This window comes from Trichosurus vulpecula, chromosome 7 (genome assembly GCF_011100635.1).
Source record: "Trichosurus vulpecula isolate mTriVul1 chromosome 7, mTriVul1.pri, whole genome shotgun sequence".
NCBI classification, from domain to species: domain Eukaryota; kingdom Metazoa; phylum Chordata; class Mammalia; order Diprotodontia; family Phalangeridae; genus Trichosurus; species Trichosurus vulpecula.
Genome location: NC_050579.1, coordinates 264,765,962 through 264,787,472, shown reverse-complemented (window position 1 = coordinate 264,787,472; position 21,511 = coordinate 264,765,962). Strand labels below are relative to the sequence as shown.

Here is a 21,511-nt window from a genome sequence, read left to right as displayed (position 1 = left end):
TTTGCATATACTTTTACTTGCAGAACCTGATTATGGGTCTTAAATTCCCCCATCTTTTCTCCTACTTTTCCTCTATCAGCTCTCCCCACTTTTCTTTTTTTCATAGCATCTTTGGAACATAGTAAAATTATAGGACTTCTGTTTAAATTATCTATCTCTAAGACCCTTGGGACATTAGGATCCTAAGACCACTCTTCTTTCTCTCCATCAGAATGTAAAGAGCTCATCCTTAAAAAATCCTTCTGATTATTTGCTTTGAAGAAATTTTGAGAGTACTCTTCTCTACTTTAGTGGAGAAGGAAGCAGTTGGAAAAGAGGTCTCTGAGAAGATTTTTTAATCTCTGATAACCAAAAGAAACAACATTGTGCATTAAGAATAGGAACATGTTCATTTTACACATGGATTTGTCATTGATTACTTTGACCAGAGACATTGGAAGAATGACTAAAATGAAACTAGTTAACTTCAAGAAGCAATGTGGTCCCCATCCTTAAAGGTGTTCAAGCCACATGATGGATATGTTATAGTAAGGATTATTTTTGGGTATGAATGAGTCTAGATGGCCACCATGATTCACTTACAGATACACGTTTTTTTTTAAAAAAAAATCCTAAATATTTGACAGCTGTTCTGGCTATGAAATAGCTTTTTTTTAAATTCTGACATTGCTTTGACCTGATTCTGCTTCTGTCGATTCCCACAGGTGCAGGCTACTGAAGATCATGTCAGGGAGCAACGAAAGTCTTCCAGAAGTGTTTATCTTATTAGGTTTCTCAAACCATGCATGGCTGGAATTTCCTCTGTTCCTCATTCTTCTTTTCATCTACCCCTTGGCTCTGCTGGGCAACATCTCCATCATTCTGGTCTGTAAACTGGACCACCACCTCCATAGCCCCATGTATTTTTTCCTCTCTAATCTGTCCTTGTTGGATATCTGTTACACCACAAGCATTGTTCCCCAGATTTTATTTAACTTGGGAAGTTCAAATAAGATAATCAGTTATATGGAATGTGCCATTCAACTTTACTTCTTCCATTTCATGGGGTCCTCAGAGTGTCTTCTCCTGGCTGTGATGGCTTTTGATCGCTATGTGGCTATCTGCAAACCACTTCACTACACCCTCATCATGAACCATCAGATCTGCATCTTACTTGTGTCCATTGTATTTTTAAGTGGCCTGACTTATGCTGTGTCAGAAGGAACTTTGACATTACAGCTGCCAATGTGTGGACACAATGAATTAGACCATGTGGTGTGTGAGATTCCTGTACTGATCAAGGCTGCCTGTGGTGATAAGAGTTCCAATGAACTTGGGCTTTCTGTGGTCTGTGTATTTTTCCTTGCTATTCCTTTCGCCTTGGTTATTACATCCTATGCCTATATTGGGCAGGCTGTTATGAAAATTCAGTCTACTGAGGGAAGAAAGAAAGCCTTTGGAACCTGTTCATCCCATCTCATTGTTGTCTTATTATTCTATGGCCCTGCAATTAGTATGTACCTCCAGCCCCCTTCTTCTATCACAAGGGATCAGCCTAAATGTATGGCTCTTTTCTATGGTGTTGTGACTCCTACGCTCAATCCCTTCATCTACACCCTGAGAAATAAAGATGTGAAAGGGGCTCTAGGCAATCTATTGAGAAGAATCTTCAGGTCCAAGGGAGGATTCATATTCAATTCCAAATAACTCTGACTAAGGACTAAATTATTCTCAAAATGTTGTAGCAAAGGGAATCTTGGATTTGAAGTCAGGTGCCTTGGGTCCAACTCTGAACTCTACTACTTGATATTTGTTTCACATTGGTTAAGAAACTTAATTTTTCTGGACCTATTTTTCTCACATTTGAAGTCATGAGGATGAGCTGATTTATCTCTGAAGTTTCTTTAATCTATAGATGCTATGACTGTCTATTTCTGCCACTATTTCATATGGTCATCTAGGTCTTGAACTTATCCTTTTTCCTAAAATGTCTTAGGGTTCTCAGGCTTTGGACAGTAGTGGTAGATGCCTTGTGCTGTCTACAATTTGTGCCTAATTTAATATCTACAATAGTGCATATTGCAGGTACTTGAGTGAGTGAATCAAGCACATCTATCATATTGAAGACATTTTTCCAAATTTAAAAGCTCATATACATCATAGTTTATTGCTTAGAACAATATTAAGTCAATAATTATATTGAAAGCTGGAATTAGTAGAAATACAATAGAAATTAAACATGAAGTATTTGAATTGATTCCAAGTCAACAGGAAACAGTTACCTTGGAGGAAAAGTGAAATTATCTGGACAAGAAAGACATTTCTGATATGCCCAAGATGGACAGATTTAAATATGATATTGTAATAATCCATTGTCATCTTGATGTAGATCTAAACTAAACCCAATTAAATTCTGTAAGAGTGAGAGGAGAATGTCTAGAAAACTTATACTTTGGTTATGACCAGACCTGGCACTCAGTCACAGAAATGTATTCAGAAAGAAAAACTAATAAATACATTAGAATTTCCCATACCAAAAAAAAAAATGTATGAGTTGAAATAAGTCTGGAGCTCTTTACCTAGAGATTCTTCTTTTGCTTAGTATTGACTCGCATATGGGAGCAAAGACAATCTGTTGATTACAATTTAAATCGCATCAAGATTTTTGTAAAAAAATGAATATTAATCTTTATACCATAAAACAATTTTTAAGACAACCACATCAGACACCTCTCACAGATAATGCTAAGAAGAGAATTTTTGTCTAAATAAGTATAATAGGGACTATCGATAAAAAAGAAAATGTGCATTAAATGAAATTGAAAATCGTTTGCATTAATAATATCAATACAGCTAGATGAATAAGGGAAGCTGTTAATACTAAAAAAAAAAAAGAATCTTTACATGAAATACCTCCAGTGAGGGTCTGATATTCAAGATATAAAAGGAAATAATAAAAAACATGTAAGACCAAGAGCCATTCCTTAAAGGTTAAGTGGAACCATTAATACAACTATTTTTCAAATGCAGAACTATGAAATACTAATAGTCATATGAAATATTTTGCCCCATTACTGTTAATAAGTGAAATGCCAAGTAAAATATCTTTGAAGTCCCATTTCACCTTCGATAAATTGGCAAGGATGACAAAAACTGCAAATTGTTAATTTTGGAAGAGTTTCAAAAGACTTGTATACCAATTTTGTTGCTGGAACTCTTACATTGGTGAAACCATTATTTTGGAAAGGAATTTGAAATACAGTAAGAGAGTAACTAAATTATCGTTACCTTTTGACCAAGTAATTGTACTACCAGGCATATTCCCAAGGATGTCAGACACAGAGAAAAAGATTCTACATGAATCAAAATAGTTGTAGCAATACATTTTAAAGTGGTAATGAAGTCGAAATCAATTAGTCAGTAAACATTTATTAAGGGCCTACTATGTATCAGGCACTGTATTTAGCACAGGGGATACAAAAACAAGCAAGAAAAAAACACAAAAGATAGTTCCTATGTGGTACCAGAGAAATCAGTTATTGCTAAGGAGACCCCTGCCCCACAGCCCCTGAGAAAACCCCAGTTTGCATAAGAAAGAATGGACTCAGACCTTTTGGCATTTAGCAAATGTCCCTGGGGCTCCTTGACTCCTCCAAGGAATGTCAATAGATAAGATTATCCCATTTAACAATAACCTGTCAGAATCTTTGATCTGTCAGGACCTTTATTCCTGTTCCCCTGGACCACCCTGTGACCTGGCCTGTAAATTTCAAGAGAAAATTAACCACTAGACCCTGTTTTTTCTGTATAAATACGACTTCTTCACCCCAACTTGTGGCCATTCTGATTTGGGTTGAACCCCAAATGGTCTCTGGCTAATAAATTCTCCATTTAAAACTTATACTCTGTGACGTGTCTAGCTCGCTCTTGGTATAACACCTACCCTCAACCAGCTTTGAATGTAATGAAAAAAAAAATAGATGATCATCAATTAAGAAATGACTAGACTAATTATTGTACAAGGAACTCACTTTCTACTCACAAGGCAGACAAAGCAGATTAAATGAAGCATAAAGGAAAACAAGAGAGAGACAGACAAACAGACAGAGAGACAGAGAAAGACAGAGACAGAGAGAGACAAAGATAGACACAGAGACACAGACAGAGACACAGAGAGAGAGACAGAGAGACAGAGAGACAGAGAGAGAGACAGAGAGACAGAGACAGAGACAGAGAGACAGAGAGACAGAGAAGGCAATGAGCATTAAGCAGGTCAAATCTCCAACAGTCCTCTTAAATCCCAGTAGAGATAGCCCAGAACACTGAATACAAGAGCCTTTGGAATGCTAATGCTTTCACCTCAGGGTCAAATGCTTCAGCAGCAGAAACTGATAAGATTTTATCATACCCTTTAAAAGGAGGTATTACCAGTAGCTTTGTTACTGTACCCTAAGGGCTGTGGAATATTTCTATCTCACTTGCACCTGAAATTTTCTATCTGTGTCTCCCCCATTAGAATGTGAGCTCCTGGAGAGCAGGGATCGTCTTATTTCCTATTTGTATCCCCACAGTGTTTTGCACAGCTTTAGCCCTTACCAATGCTTCATTCATTCATTCTTGAGTGGGGGATAGGGTAATATAATCAGATTTATATACTTCTTATTCCAATAATGATGACCCTCAATTAGCGTGAAAAAGTTAAATTATGATATACATACTTTTTTTTTTTACAAAAGGTAAGTAAGTATGTATTTACCAAAAGAGTTTTATTAATTGGTTGTTGAATTGAATTGTGTCATTGTGGAATATACATATATTGAGGTTACGTACATGGTACTTTCCTAATATAGGTTTCAAAACTGGCAGAGATAAGAAGATGTAGTAATGAGAGACTTCATTAATTCTGGCATCTGTTGGCTCTCTTTACGTTAAATAAAGCACATGAGAATATCATGTTGCCAATTTCGTGCGTCAGAATATTGAGACAATAAAGGGGGGGAAGAGAGAAGTTAATTCCTATTAATCACTGTTCATAATGATAAATAAGACAGTATAGAATGTTCTTGAAGGAAGTACATATTCAATTATCATCAGTAATTTATATAAAGAAAGGTAAGATGGTGTAGTAAATCAGGTAGGAAACATTTTTTAACATACATTGAAAAAAAATGTCTTTTTAACTATTTTCTCCAAAACTTTTGATTTCAGTTATATAGGGCAAAGAAATGCTTTCTACTACTGGTGTGGGGTTGTGAGAGTCTAAGTGACTTTCACAGAGGAATATAGTCGTTATTATATGTCATAGTCACAACATGAACTATACTCTTCCTAACTATGACACTGACTTTAGAAATCAGTTAATGAGGACAATGTTTCTCAAATTGAAGTGTTTTTTTCCCATATATTACTGACTTATTCAGTCTAATTCAGTCCATTTCCCTAAACAATAATAACATGTACTGACTGCCTACTTTTGTGCTTTACAGATGGCTAAGAAATTATCCCTCCACTATGAATTGGGAACGTGAAACTTTACCAAAGCAGTTCATTCTACTGGGTTTCTCAAACTGTCCTTGGTTGGAGCTGCCCCTCGCTGGGATCTTGTTGGTCTCCTATACATTGACCATCTTTGACAATGTGGCCATCATCCTGGTGTCCTACTTAGACTCTAAAATCCACACACCCATGTATTTCTTTCTCACCAATCTATGATTCTTAGACTTTTGCAATACCACCAGCATAGTTCCCCAAATGTTGATAAGTATTCATAGTAAAGTGAAAAGCTTTATCTAGGGTGGTTGTGTTGTACAACTCATCATCTTTTTAGCCTTGGGTTCCACAGAGTATCTGTTGTTGACTACAATGTCCTTTGATCGATTTGTGGCTATTTGCTGGCTTCTCCATTATCAAGTGATCATGGGCCAGCAGCTATGTCTCTACCTGGCAGCTGCATGTTGGCTCAGTGGTTTCAGCAATTCTGTGCTTCAGTCTACTTGGACTCTTCTCATACCACCATGTGGCCACTACAAGGTGGACCACTTCTTACGTGAGAGACCTGCCCTTCTCAAGTTGTTATGTGTTGACATAACAACCAATGAGGCAGAACTCTTATTCTTCTCTGTTGTCATCTTATTTATGCCCCTGTCACTGATCCTTATCTCCTATGGCTTCATAGCCCAGGCAGTATTGAGAATGCAGTCAACTTAAGGGAGGAGGAAGTCATTTGGGACACACGGATCTCACCTAGTGGTAGTGTCACTCTTCTATGGGGCAGCCATCTACATGTATTTCTTACCACCTTCATCCAGTTCTGTAATTTTGGGGAAGATAGCTTCCCTATTTTATGGAATCATCACACCTTTGTTAAAGCCCCTCATCTATACCCTAGTGATTTAGAGTATTTTTTTATATGACTATAGATAGCTTTATTTTCTTCATCTGAAAACTGCCTGTTCTTATTCTTTAACCATTTCTCAATTGGGAAATAATTTGTGTTCTTATAAATTTGACTCAATTCCCTATACATTTTAGATATTAGCATTTTATAAGAAATACTGGTAGTAAAAATTGTTTCTCTGCTTTCTGCTTTCCTTCTAATCTTGGTTGCATTGATTTTGTTTGTGCACAATCTTTTTAATTTAATGTAATCAAAATAATCTTTTCTGCATTTCCTAATGCTCTCTATCTCTTGTTTGATCATTGATTCTTCCTTTCTGCATAGATCTGACAGGTAAACTATACCTTGCTCTCCTAATTTGCTTATGAATTTACAATTTATGCCTACTACTTCTGACCTCCCTTTTATCCATCCCCAGCCTTTTTCTTTCCCATATCTCCCACTACTTCCTAGATGGTAAGATGGACTTCTATTCCCAAATGAATGTGTATGTTTTTCTCCTTTGAGACAAATTTTATGAGAGTAAGGTTCATAAGAAAGGAAAAGGACCTGCATGTACAAAATTGGTTATTGCAGTTCTTTTTATGGTGGCAAAAATTGGAAACTGAAGGGCTGCCCATCAATTGGGGAATGGCTGAACAAATTGTGGTATAAAAATACGATGGAACGCTATTGTGCTGTAAGAAATGATGAGCCTAGAAAGACTTACATGAACTAATGCTGAGTAAAGTGAGCAGAACCAGGAGAAAATTGTTCACCCTGTGTGTTGATCAACGTGTCTGACTTAGCTGTTCTCAGTAATATCATGATGCAAGACATTCCAAAAGACTCATGATGGAAAATGCTGTCCACACCCAGTGAAAGAACTATGGAGACTCAATACAGATCAAAGCTTAGTATTTTCACTTTTTTATTTTTTCAGGTTATTTTTTCCTTTTATTCATTCATGACATGACTAATATGGAAAAATATTTTACATTATTGCACGTGGATAAGCTGTATCAGATTACTTATCATCTTGGGTAAAGGGGAGGAGAGGGAGAAAAATTTGGAACTCAAAATTTTTTTGAAAATGAATGTTGAAAATTCTCTGTAAGATAAAGTCCTTCAATTCCACAATGGTATGTGGACAATAAGACAATGATGAAAAGACTTGTGAAGTCAGGATAAAATTCTGTTATTTAGTGAGTTTAATATCATAACTCTTTTGTGTTCTATGTTAATGAAAAGGATTTCAACACAAATAGTTATCTCAAAAAAGAATTGCTAGTGGACTATCTTATAAGAGCCTTAAAGAGATAACCACTGAAAAAGATAACCACTTTTACTAGGGGTTATTTATATGAACATGACTAGAAATTTAAATATAAAGAACTCATTTAATGAACATTATTTTGAAATTGATTACTCACTCTAATTATATATTCCACCCCAATGCCTTTTTATTGGATGGGGGTATTTTTATTATAATTAATTTTAATCATAGTTAATATAACAAATGTTAAGAGAAATCATCCTTTTATTAAAAGACATCTCATAGAAAGTGTTCTGTTAATAGTTCTTAGCAGAGTCACATCCTCTTAATGGGGGAATGAACAATGCCATATATGAAATATGGATTCAGAGTTTTCCAGTTTTTCAGTTTGTGTTTCAGTTTCTTGGATAGATCATCATGGCAAATGACCAACCTAAATATGTAAATTCTCTTGCCTAAAAGATTCCCCATTTTTATTTGCTATCACTATTTGACCCGTATATTGGTAAAATAAATTTAAATTTGTGTTAAGATCAATTTTGTATGAGATTTCTAGCAGAGAAAGGGTTCTCTATAAGTGACCTGAACTGGAGAATCCAGTCAGCTGGAAACTGTTCTGAGACCACACCCAGACCAGAGGGCTTTATCAGGAGATATTTCCAGAGAAAGAGATGAGTGTATGAGATGGGACCTCTGAGCCTTAAGATATGATGGGCTGTAATCAAAATTGTCTTTGTTTTCTTTGAGTGACTCAATTTATCTGAGTGAGCTTTACTAGGTGCTAAGCCCCAGGCCCAAACCCCATTAGGTGTTAATGTAATCCATGTGAATGTGAACATCCCAGGGTCCTACGGGGAGGGGCCAACTCAAGAACCAATCACCAGAGCCTGAGCTCTGGTGATTCAGATGATGTCTGATGATGTCTAAAGCCCTATAAGAAGGGAGGACAGAGCTATTGGTGCGGGGCTCTGGAGATGGTGTTGATGAGGAGACTCCGGGCAGCTGTAGCTAAGGAGCCCTCCAGCTTGTAAACCCAGGTGTTGAAACTTTGTTGAACTGTGGTAACTATCTGTTGGGACTTGAATCAGACAAAGTCTATTGATGTCCGTAATTTGCATTTTGTTTTGAAGTTCAGGGTGCTGGTTTTTTTCCCCTGAACTAACTGAATGATATTTGAATTAAAAGTAAGCTTGTCAACCCCTTCACCTTGCTTTCCTTAATTAAGCAGATCAAAAGAACCTGTGCTATTGGCAGCTTTCTGGGTGTTGGCTGTGGGTGAATCTTATACCCCCACAGAAGCTGCCAGACGGGTTGTTGACACATGGGCCTATGAAATAAGCCACTTATTTTTTTTATTTTTTACTTTTTCCTTATGTGCCTTTTCCCTGTAAGATCTGTTTACCAAAGGTGACTGCTCCTAATGGGTCATGTTAATGCATGAATCAATCTCTCTTCCTTTGCCCTTCACATTATTTCCCATCATAAGCCCCATTGTTAGAAACCCCTGATGAAGTGTTTGTTGTGTCAGTTAATGATTAGTTGAGGAGACTGTGTCTCTCATTAGAATAAAATGGGGGAATGAGAGAAATGATTATTTCTGTTATATTAACAGTCAATTACTGAATTAGGATTAAGGTTTTCATTCCTATTTCCTCATTCAAGAACCCACCCCTCTAGTTTACTCAATCATTCTTTGAAAGATGTTGCTGATGGATGAGATTCTCCAATTCCTTCCCAATTTTGTGTAGGACTCCACCCAACCAGAAGACCTTACAAATAGAATCCAGTTTAGACAAGATCTTGCCCTTAGGAAATAAGCTCCTGTCCTTGAAACATTTCCATTAGTGACCAACCTTATAAAGGGGAAACCCAAAAAGAGCAGTCTGAGTACAGAAGAATTCTTTTGTCCAGATTGCTGAAGGTGGCTGAGACTCATGATTGGATCACTTTCTCAGCAGGAGGACTTGAAGATTTTTTGACTATATCCTCATTAATATGTTCACCCCTTCATTGATAATTAACCAATCAGAGTTGATTTCCACCTTTAGGCATACTGCCTTTTCCAAAGGCTTTTTGGGCAGTCAGTGGTCTCCAGGGGGCATCTTTGGTTTATGAGAGGAAAACATTGATCTATTAATTATTTGCAATACAGAATTGATAAATTCATTATAAATTACCCAGAAACTATGTCTCTTTCATTCATCAAAAGACTCAGAGTGAAAAGTGTACCTTTACTGTGGGGTGGAGGCTGGAAAATGTGTAAATTTACTTCACTTAGCTATACATGTTTGTAATAGGCGTTTTGTATTACTGTGGAGGTAGAGGCTGGAAAACATGAAAATTTATTTTTCTTAGTTATACATGTTTGTAACAGGCATTTTGTATTACTCACTTGTGGGAAAGAAGTCAGAGGGAAGGAAAGTACATTTTTGCTAATTGAAAGAAAATTTAATCTAGATAAGTCTACATTTCAAAATGATTCCCTGGTTAGTAAAGGCATGTCTTAAATGCATGAATCTACTCAGTTCTTTTTTTTAGTTGCCTGTAATGGATGATTACACTTGTCCTACTAACTACATAAAAATGTCACCAACACTGATGCAATCTGATTCAAAGGGGATAATTGCACCAGAGAGGCATATACGTTCTCCTGGGAGCTGTCACACACACACACACACACACACACACACACATATCCCTCATGAATTGTGTGGCTCAGGTACATAAGTTCTGTTTGAAAACAATCCTTGTACCCTTAGGACTGGAGCAAAGGTGAAAAATTAGCAACCAATACCTTTCACCATTAACGAGTCATGCTTGTACACAATATTTCCTTTCTTCCCCAGAAGTGTCCTCATTTAAATCAGCTTTGGAATACATGGGCTTGATGTGAATACTTACGGTACTCACCTCTGGACTACAAATTCTCCATTCTTCTAAAAACTTTCTTGACATCTTTTAATTGCACTTTTTTCCTTCACAATTGTTTCTATTTATAAGAAGGCTTTCATCCCAAGGGGGTAAGCACAAAGACATCTATCTTTTTCCATTTATTCGAAGCAAGAGAAAGAACTTTTGGGGTTATATTGTCTATTCTCTCACCTCTCTCTATATTATGTTCAATATGAGTCAAGGGTGGAAATTATATGTCAAGTTGTTTCAAGGATTATGTATTTTAAAGTTCCTTGATATAAGAACAGTTGTAAATAGGTAGAAAAAAGTGATGGTCAGGTATAGAACTCCTTGAAAGAGGAGGGAGAATAACCTGAAATCTAGGTGATAACTACCGTAAGTTTTGGATTGGGAGATATGTTTGAATTGGTTAAACTTCAAAGTAATATAAGTTGATGGGTGATGGTGAAAAGAGAAGGCCAAGAACTGACAAAGGGGAACAAGAGATAAGCCAATTTCTTATTCACAGTGAGTCAAGGGGTTGAGAGAGATACTGAGAGAGATACAATCAATACTGGCAGGGTTTTAGATACATAAACTGTTTTCTTAGTGGGGAAATATCTTAGAAAACTGCCATGAAGATGGACTGACAAAAGACAGGAACAGATCTAGGATCAAGGAAGGTATATTATAGATAGTACAGAGATTTCAAAGAGCACAATTGGACAGAGTAGAATAATCTAGATAGGGACATGGAAGGGGTAAGCCTTAGATGCATTGTGATAAGATACTAGAAATGTAAATTTCTAGTAAATGAAAATTCTATATTACAGGAACTGGTATAGTATTATAGAGTAATTTGCCAAGGCATGGAGGATACAGTACCTTTTATCTGGGACTTCCTGCCCTCAAAAGGCTTTGAATAGTAGAGAAAAGTGACTGGATTTTTTTTTTTTGTTAATGACTCATCCTGTAGATAAAATCATTGTAGCCAGAGGACTAGATTATGAGTTTTTATTTTTGGACTGTGTCCTTGAGATGAGAAGCACTTGTTGGAAGTTCTGGTCCTACAGGCAAGGAGCCTGGTATCTAGGCTGTAGCCCTAAAAGGTGAAGGATCTACTGTCTGAGGCATAGGTGATACATTGGCTCCTGAAAATACGGGCCTGCTATCAGGTAGACTTGAAAATAGTGAGTCTTGGTTTCTTGCAGAGGTTGAAGCACAGGATTTGATATGTCTCAGGCAGATCAGGACTGTATTCATATATTTGAGAATTGACTGCACAATTCAATATACATGTTAGATCCTGGGAATACAAAGTAAAAAATTAAATAATATCTGTGTCAAGTAACTTAAATTCTAGTGTTATCATGGTAATTAAACCCGAAGTGTTCATGGCATCACTACAGAAAACACACAGAGAAAGAAAAGAAATTTGTCTTGGTGTTCCTTCAACTGGACACTCCACCCCCCAATGGAGAGAAAATGTAGAGGTCACCCAGTCTTGGTGGTAAGAATGTGTAATAGGCTACCTTGGATAGAGGAAGGCTCTAACAAGTTTCGGTCCATACAAAAACTCCACTAAAGAAGCAAATAGTCATCTATTAAGAGTACCAATTACAAGGTTTACATAGGAAAACAAATGGTAGTAGCAGAGACTGACAAAGTAAGAAAAACTTAGCAAATAATTTAGAAAAGTCAATGTATTGAATAAGCATGATGGATTAAAGGAAATAGACTGAAAAATCCTCAAGGAAGGGAAACATATTATAATGAAATGACAATGGGAAAATTGCAAGTACTTTCAAAATATTTCATAAGAACAATAAAAGAACTATAAATGAAAGAAGGGTGGATTTAAGGATAGAAATTAGAGCCTTCAAAGATAAATTAAAAAACACAAATGCCAAAGCAATATGTACTCCCAACTTCATCCAGCAAAAAGAAAGGGAAAAAAATTGATTCATTCCTTCTAAATAACCTTTCTAGGTCCTTTCTTGCATATTATCTTTTCCGTATCATAAGGAAAGCTCCTTGGTAAGAACTGTGTTGCTAACTTATATTTGTATTTTCAGTGCTTAGCATGTCTGGAACATAGTAAATGCTTAATAAATGTGTTATCTATTTGTCTTAAAATATGAAGACACATTTGTAAATGACCTATGATTTCATCAGTCTGGGACCCCCCTTCATCAATGCATATTAAATATTTATCTATCCATTTGTCTATCAATCTATCAATCTACCTATCAATCCACCTACCTATCTGTCTGTCTGTTGTCTGTCTCTCTATCTATCTATTGTTTAGAGTTTTAGCACATTGAAGGAGTTTCAGATGATATGATCATCATGACCATTGCTATGTTGCTAGTAAGCAGTAAAATTGGAATTGGAATTCAGGTCCTCCTGTCTCCATATTCAGCACACTACCATTTGTATCACATCACACTTTATACATCCTGTGGAACTCGCCCAGATTATCCTTTTGTCATTGTATTCAGCTTGTGGATTGTGATTAGATAATTTGTGGTAATGGAATACTAATACATATAGAATGAAAATTAACATCCTGAAGAAAATTTATTATTCTTCATGTTATTACAAAATTGGAATCTGTAATCACTATTTCTTGGTAATATCAAGTAAGACAGTGAAACTATATTTTACTTAAAGTGACTACAGGAAATCAAGTATTATCATGTGTATATGTATATATGTACATATATTTAAAAAAAAATATGATTTTTAAAGGAAAACCTAAGTTAATTGCAAAAAGATATTTTCAATGGCCCTATAATCAAAGGAAAATGTGATATTGCCCTTTTGGCGTTAGACAAATCCAACAGAAAGGGATATCAAAATATATGCATGTGTGTGTGTGTGTGTGTGTGTGTGTGTGAGAGAGAGAGAGAGAGAGAGAGAGAGAGAGAGAGAGAGAGAGAGATTGTTGGATAAGTCAATCTAAAAGACTTTTTGGGAATTTTCAAATGAGAGTTTAAAAAGAATATTCAGTTTTTCTATATCAAGTGTTTCATTTTAAAAATGGTAATGAATGAAAACATAAAGCGTAATTAATAAACCATACCTTGCAGAAAATAAAGAAGGAACAATATGAATCATTAAATAAAACAGGATAATTAATACTTAGGATGTGTACCTGTGAAAAGTTAGTGTCACTATTATTAAGCTAAGAGGCTGCATCACAAGTCTGTCCTTCAGGTGGCTACTCTGCCCAAATGGGGATGAGAATAGGGGTGGGGGTTATATATGAATATATACAGAAATTAGGTGATGATAATGTAAATAAAGAATGCATTAAAGACCACTTTCTAGATGCAATAAATTAAATTTATTGTATTGAATGATGAATAATTTCAATGAGACAGCTAATATTATGTGATGGACCTAAACAATCTTCTAATGACACTGTGTGCCACTGGTAAAACTATATAAATAAAAAAGATTAATGAACTGAATATACAATTAAGATACCAGAAAATATCCATTAATGATCCTAAATTGAGAAGCAGCTAGATGGCTCAGTGGATAGAGTGCTGGACCTGGAGTCAGAAAGACTTGAGTTCAAATCTAGCCTCAGACATTTACTAATTGTGTGACCCCAGGTGAGTCACTTAACTTGTCTTTGCCTTAATTCACAGGAGAGGGAAATGGCAAACTACTCTAGTATCTCTGTCAATGTAACCCCATGGACAATATGGTCCACAGGGTCACAAACAGCTGGAGTCAACTGCACTATTTAGCTACAAAAACACTAAATTGACCACATACACCAAACAAACTAAAAATAAGGAGAAAAAATGAAAAATAAAACATCATTGAACAGATAAATAATACGAAGAACTTAAAAAGACTAATAAAATCAACAAACCATCAAGCAAATTTCTTTTATTTTTCATTTTTTAATTCTAAGCCTATAAAACAAGGATTTCCACAATAAAATAGATTAAAAAAAGATTGCTCATGAAACTGCAAATCTATTACATTCAACTTGCTATTTCTTTTAAATATATAATAAAGTTATCATCTAACTTTCTTTTTATATCCTGCCTTACCTCTGTAAAGATGGCTACCACTAGACACAACTATGGAAAAAACATACTGTAAATAAAGCCATGCTGTACATACTTCTATTTATCAGTACTTTCTCTGGATGCAGGCAGCATCTTCCTTTATAGGTTCTTTATAATTATCATTAATTTGAGTATTTATAATAGTCAAAATGACTGGTTGCTCAAAGCTGTTCCTAAAACAATGTTGCTGTTATTGTATACAGTGTTTTCATTGTTCTGTTCATTTTACTCTTCATTATTTCATGCAAGTCTTTCTATGTTATACTAACATCCTTGAGCTCATCATTTCTTAAAACACAGTAGTATTTCATCACAATCATATACCACAACTTGTTTAGCCATTACTCAACTGAGGGGCATCCCTCCATTTCCAATTCTTTGCCACCACAAAGGGAGTCAGAAATCATTGAACAAAAATTTGTTATTTTAAGGACAGGTCCATTTATTCCTATGCTCTATTAAATTTTTAAAAGAAATGGGTAATGGATTTTGTCAAAATATTTCTATGTATCTATTGATACATCATGATTTTTATAATTAATAAGATTACTTAACTTGTTTTCCTGGTAGTAAACTATTTTTTGATATAAACTTAACCAGATCATAGTGTAGAATCTTTTTGATGTAGTTTTCTTTTTCTGTTTTGAGTATCCCTATATCCCTTGATATATCAAGACCATCCACGTATGATTGAAGGAATTTGATAGGGTACCTTTTTTGGTATTTTTCAAAACCTTTTTTCAATATTGAAAATTATTTTTCTTTAGATGTTTGAAAGAATTCACTTATGTATCCATCTGGTCCCAGAAATCCCCTTCTTCCCTGATCGGGAGTTCATTTGTAGATTATTCAATTTCTTCCTTTGAAATTCGGTTATTTACATATTTTATTTCTTGTTTTGCTAGTCTAGATATCTTACTTTTTTGGTAAATATTTGTTTAATTGATCTACTTTGTCTTTTGGTTAATAAAAGCACTTAAAGATATACATTTTCCCCTGTTGTTTGTCTTTCATTATCAAAAAGGACCATGATATCAGGAAGGCAATGCCATGACTTGCAAGTGAATTAGATTGAAGTGAGAAAAGGTTGTGCAGTTAACAACCTCACTTTCTCCTCCTGGGGCATCTGGGACCAGTGTAATGATATAGATCAGGATGACTGTAGATGGTCCCAGATGCAGTGGGAAACCTCAGACCTTTTTTAAGTTTTCTTTGGTTGCATCTCTAAAATTTGGAAGGTTGTCTGTCATTATTCTTACTGAACATATTTATTGTTTAAATTATTTGTTGTGTGACATCAAAAGTCTTTAGAATTAAGTTATTCAGTCACCTGTTGATTTTTTTTTCGAAGGGGGAAGGCAGGGCAATTGGGGTTAAATGACTTGCCCAAGGTCACACAGCTAGTAAATGTGTCAAGTGTCTGAGGCTGGATTTGAGCTAAGATCATCCTGACTCCAGGGCTAGTGTTCTACTCACTATGCCACTTAGCTGACTCCCTCCAATTGATTTTTAATGCTTTCCCCCAGTAGTATTTTATTTATCATAATTTTACTACCATAATCTGGCAAATTGGTAAATTTACTGGTTAGTAAACTATGTTCATAATGCTTCTATGTTTCTCCTTTTGCCTGTGAGGTTTTTGTTCTAAAACATGATAAATGCTAAAGGTACCACAAAAAGCTGAGAAATACAGAAACACATATCTATCTATCTATCTATCTCCATATCTTTCTATTTACATTTAATAATTATGAGAGGTCTACGATATCTAATTTTTCTAAAAATTTATTCTAGAACTTACCTTATTTCTTGTGTATTTTTGGCTAGATTTATCTAACAACGATAGTAGGAAGTTAAAATGTCCAAAAATTGTAACATTACTCTTTATTTCTTCTTATAACTGAAATCAATCCATCATCTTTGTTGTCTTTTAGCACAATGTAATTTCCCTGTTTATCTCTTTTTTAAAAATAATTTAATCTCTCTTAACTAAGTCTATATTTTGCTGTTGCATTATCTGAAATCATAATTATTAACAATGCTTTTTTTGTTTGTTTTTAACTAAAACATAATAGAATTTTCCTCTAACTTCTGCTTATGCCTCTATGTTAGTTTTTGTTCCAAATGTGTTTCTTGTAAACAACATATTTTTGGATTTTGTTTACTAATTTATTTTGGTAACATCTTGTTTCATGATTGAATTCATTCTATCTACGTTGTAAAATTATATTAGTTATATATTGATTTCTCTTCTGTTCTCTTCTTTTTTCTCATCTGTATTCCTTTCTCTGTATTTATTTCAAATTACTTTTATCTTCCTTTAACCATCTCTTTACTATCCCCTCTCATGATTATTTTGCTTCTGATTAATTGCTTCCTGAATTTAGCTTCTCTCTTATATCCCTCTCCCCACTCTTTCTGTTCCTATCTATATCGTTGTTAAGTTGAATTTATTTCTGTGCCAAAGTTTGCGTGTGTGTGTGTTTTGCTATCTTTTGACCAGTTTAGATGAAAGTGAAATTCAAATGACACCTGCTCTCTTCACTCTTTCCATATAGTTTTACTTGCAGGACCTGATTATGGGTCTTAAATTCCCCCATCTTTTCTCTTACTTTTCCTCTATGCATCCTCTCTCCCCCCTTTTCATTTTTTCATACTGTCTTTGGAACGTAGTAAAATTATAGGACTTCTGTCTCAATTATCTATCTCTAAGACCCTTGTGACATTAGGATTCTAAGACCATTCTTCTTTCTCTCCATCAGAAAGTAAAGAATGCATCCTTAACAAACCCCTTCTGATTTTTCACTTTGAAGAAAATTGGAGAGTGCTGTTCTGTAGTTTAATGGAGAAGTGGACAGCTGGAAAAGAGGTCTCTGAGAAGACTTTTTAATATTTGAGTATAAAAATAGCAATATTGTGCATTAAGAATAGAAACATGTTCATTTTGCACAAGGATTTGTCAGTGATTACTGTAACCAGAGACAGGGGATGAATGACTAAAATGAAACTAGTTACCTCAAGAAGCAATGTGGTCCCCATTCTTAAAAGTGTTCAAGTTACATGATGGATATGTTATACTAAGGATTCTTTTTGAGTATGAGTGAGTCTAGACGGCCAATATGATTCACTTGTAGATACATTTTAAAAATTCAAAATATTTGATAGTTATTTAGGCTATGAAACAGTTTTTTTTTTCAAATTCCGACATTGCTTTGATCTGATTATGCTTCTGTTGATTCCCACAGGTGCAGGCTGCTGAAGATCATGTCAGGAAACAATGAAAGTCATCCAGAAGTGTTTATCTTATTAGGTTTCTCAAACCATGCATGGCTGGAACTTCCACTGTTCCTCGTTCTCCTTTTTATATACCCCTTGGCTCTGCTGGGCAACATCTCCATCATTCTGGTCTGCAAACTGGACCACCACCTCCATAGCCCCATGTATTTTTTCCTCTCTAATCTCTCCTTGTTCGACATCTGTTACACCACAAGCATTGTTCCCCAGATTTTATTTAACTTGGGAAGTTCAAAAAAGACAATCAGTTATATGGGATGTGCCATTCAACTTTACTTCTTCCATTTTATGGGGGCTTCAGAGTCTCTTCTCCTGGCTGTGATGGCTTTTGATCGCTATGTGGCTATCTGTAAACCACTTCGCTACACCCTCATCATGAACCATCAGATCTGCATCTTACTTGTGTCCATTGTATTTTTAAGTGGCCTGACTTATGCTGTGTCAGAAGGAACTTTGACATTACAGCTGCCAATGTGTGGACACAATGAATTAGACCACGTGGTGTGTGAGATTCCTGTACTGATCAAGACTGCCTGTGGTGATAAGAGTTCCAATGAACTTGGGCTTTCTGTGGTCTGTGTATTTTTCCTTGCTATTCCTTTGGCCTTGGTTATTACATCCTATGCCTATATTGGGCAGGCTGTTATGAAAATTCAATCTACTGAAGGAATGAAGAAAGCCTTTGGAACCTGTTCTTCCCATCTCATTGTTGTCTTATTATTCTATGGCCCTGCAATTAGTATGTACCTCCAGCCCCCTTCTTCTATCACAAGGGATCAGCCTAAATGTATGGCTCTTTTCTATGGTGTTGTGACTCCTACGCTCAATCCCTTCATCTACACCCTGAGAAATAAAGATGTGAAAGGGGCTCTAGGCAATCTATTGAGAAGAATCTTCAGGTCCAAGGGAGGATTCATATTTAAAGTCAAATAAATCTGAGCAAGGTCTAAATTATTCTCAAAATGATGTAGCAAAGATAACCTTGGATTTGAAATTAAGTACCTTGGTTCCAACTCTAAACTCTACTACTTGATACTTGGTTCATATTGGTTAAGAAAAACTATTTTTCTGGACCTACTTTTCTCACATTTGAAACCATGGGGATGAAATGATTTATCTCTGAAGTTTCTGTAATCTCTAGATGCTATGACTGTAAGATGTCTGTTGCTATCACTATCTCATATGGGCATCTAGGTCTTGAATTTATCCTATATCCTAAAATATCTTAGAGTTCTCAGATTTTGGATAGTAGTGGTAGATGCCTTGTGTTGTCTACAATTTGTATCTAATTTAATATTTACAATAGTGCATGTTGCAAATACTTGAATGAGTGAATCAAGCAAATCTATCATACTTGAAGCCATTTTTTCCAAATTGAAAAGCTCATATACACCATAGTTTATTACTTAGGGCAATATTAAATTGAGAATTATAATGAAAGCTGGGATTAGTGGAAAATAGAAATTAAATATGAAATACTTGAATAAACTTCAACTTAACAGGAAAGTTACCTTGGAAGAAAAATGAAATTATCTGGACAAGAAAGACATTTCTGATATGCCCAAGATGGACAGATTTAAATGTCCTATTGTAATAATCAAATGTCATCTTGATGTAGATCTAAACCAAACTCAATTAAGTTTTGTAAGAGTGAGAGGAGAATGTCTAGAAAACTTATATTTTGGTTATGACCAGACCTGGCACCCAGTCATAGAAATATATTTAAAAAGGAAAACTAATAAGTACATTAGAATTTCCCCTAGCAAACAAAGATGTATGAGTTGAAATAAATCTGGAGTTCTTTACCTGGAATTTCCTCTTTTGCTTAGTTTTGACTTGCATATGAGAGCAATGAAAATATGTAGATTACAAGATAAATCACATCAAGATTTTTACAAAATATATAGGCTATGAATATTAATGTTTATACCATAAAAAAATTTTAAGATAGCCAGATCTGACAACTCTCACAGATAAGGCTAAGAGAAGTTTTGTCTAAATAAGTATAGTAGAGACTATCTATAAAAAAGAAAATTTGACTTAAATGCAATTGAAACTCTTTTGCTTTAATAGAATCAATGCAGCTAGATGAATAAGGGAAGCAATTAATACTAAAAAAAAAAATCTTTACATGAAATATCTCCAGTGAGGGTCTGATATCCAAGACATAAAAGGAAATAATAAAAAAAAATGAGACCAAGAGCCATTCCTTAAAAGATAAGTGGAGCTGAAGAGGTAAAAGGTTGAAGGGTGCTCGGCACCCCGAAATATTGACGCACCGGGTCCTGCCGAAAGAATTCGACTCAAGCCTTCTCAGCCAAGGGAAAAGACAAAGTTTATTAGGGATTCACCACAATGGGCTGTCTTAAGAAATCCCCCCACCTTGTGACGCCTGTTTCCACAAGCGGGCCAGATTCAACCTACTGAATTAGATTGAATCTGAGCACCTTCATGGAGGCAAGATGGAGATTATATACACAAAGATTGTAGGAGGGATTGAGGGGTGGTCTGGGGTGACTAGAGGAGGGGTTTAGGGAGGCTCTTGAGGGGAAGTCTAAGGAAGATAAGGTGGAGCCACAGTCCAGGATCCAAGATAGTGAGATATCAAGGTTGGGAAGTAACTGAAGGCATGCATATCTAAAGTACAATAGAGGGAGAGATCTGGGCCCAAGGACAATGTGAGGCTTGTGGCCCTAGGGGAAGGTCAGATCCAGCCTGAAGACTCAGGGACAGCTCAAGGGGGCTCCCAGAGACTGCACTCCAGACTCAAGGGGGTTCCCACAGACTGTGCCCTCATCATTCCCCCCTCAAACAAATAGGACCCAAATTCTTTTGGGGTCAGGGACGAAGGTCTCAGCTTCTGAAACTGCTTCCTGCTGGCAAGGGGTGTAGATCTGTTCCCGGCTCGATGGGTCCAGTTGTTCAAGGGGTACACAGTCATCTGGAAGTTGATGGCTTGGAGCCTGGAGGAGACAAACCTGGCAAAGAGGTTAAGCAAACAACCAAACAGACAATATAGGAGTACAGAGAAAGGACAATTTCCCTGGAGGTTATTAAAGATGATTATTTCGTACCTAGCTCCCTTAATCACTTGTTCTGTGTACCACACTGCTTCGGGGTTCACGAGTGTGTAGCACATCCAAATTAGGTCGGGGATATCTAAGAGCAAGGTTTGATGTTTGGTGAGCCTGTGGTTAGCCAGGCACTGGTGGCCCTCTGTTTCCAGGGTGCTCTGGCAAGTCAGAGCTTCTAGGGGCTGGTCTGCTAGAGGCTTAGAAGCATCCTCAATTGGAATGGCTGTAGCAGCCAGAGAATCTAACTGTTTTGGAAAACAGGGGTCAGATCCTAAAGACTGGATTAGGATTCCCAAAGCCTGTCCCCTCCTTTCATCACCAGAGTGAGTGAAAGGTTTTTCTAGATTAGGTAAAGCTAATGCTGGAGTGGTGGTCAGTTTAGCTTTCAGAGTCTCAAAAGCTTGTGCTGGGTAGGGGCCCCACACTAGAGGGAGTGAGTCAGGGACCTGAGTGGCAATTAATGGTTGCAGTCCCTCCCAAGCCTTGGGCTTAATTGGATATTGAAGGCTATGGAGGGGAACTATGGCTG

At 36.1% G+C, this 21,511-nt stretch overlaps 2 protein-coding genes and 1 pseudogene across 2 annotated transcripts; all 3 read left to right on the top strand.

The window, feature by feature from the left end:
* The first annotated feature begins 723 nt into the window (after positions 1-723).
* LOC118858548 (olfactory receptor 2B11-like) lies at positions 724-2,298 on the top strand. Its single transcript, XM_036769113.1, has one exon. The coding sequence runs from the start codon at positions 724-726 to the stop codon at positions 1,684-1,686; it is 963 nt and encodes a 320-aa protein (XP_036625008.1). The 3' UTR covers positions 1,687-2,298.
* Positions 2,299-5,490: 3,192 nt separating this feature from the next.
* Positions 5,491-6,375, top strand: LOC118857963 (annotated as a pseudogene).
* An 11,503-nt stretch (positions 6,376-17,878) lies between these two features.
* LOC118858774 (olfactory receptor 2B11-like) lies at positions 17,879-19,523 on the top strand. The gene has a single exon (XM_036769401.1). The coding sequence runs from the start codon at positions 17,879-17,881 to the stop codon at positions 18,839-18,841; it is 963 nt and encodes a 320-aa protein (XP_036625296.1). The 3' UTR covers positions 18,842-19,523.
* The last annotated feature ends 1,988 nt before the right edge of the window (positions 19,524-21,511 follow it).

What these genes read in the sequence shown, in the direction of transcription:
- LOC118858548 (XM_036769113.1), top strand. Translation starts at nt 724, where the DNA reads ATGTCAGGGAGCAACGAAAGTCTTCCAGAAGTGTTTATCTTATTAGGT.
- LOC118858774 (XM_036769401.1), top strand. Translation starts at nt 17,879, where the DNA reads ATGTCAGGAAACAATGAAAGTCATCCAGAAGTGTTTATCTTATTAGGT.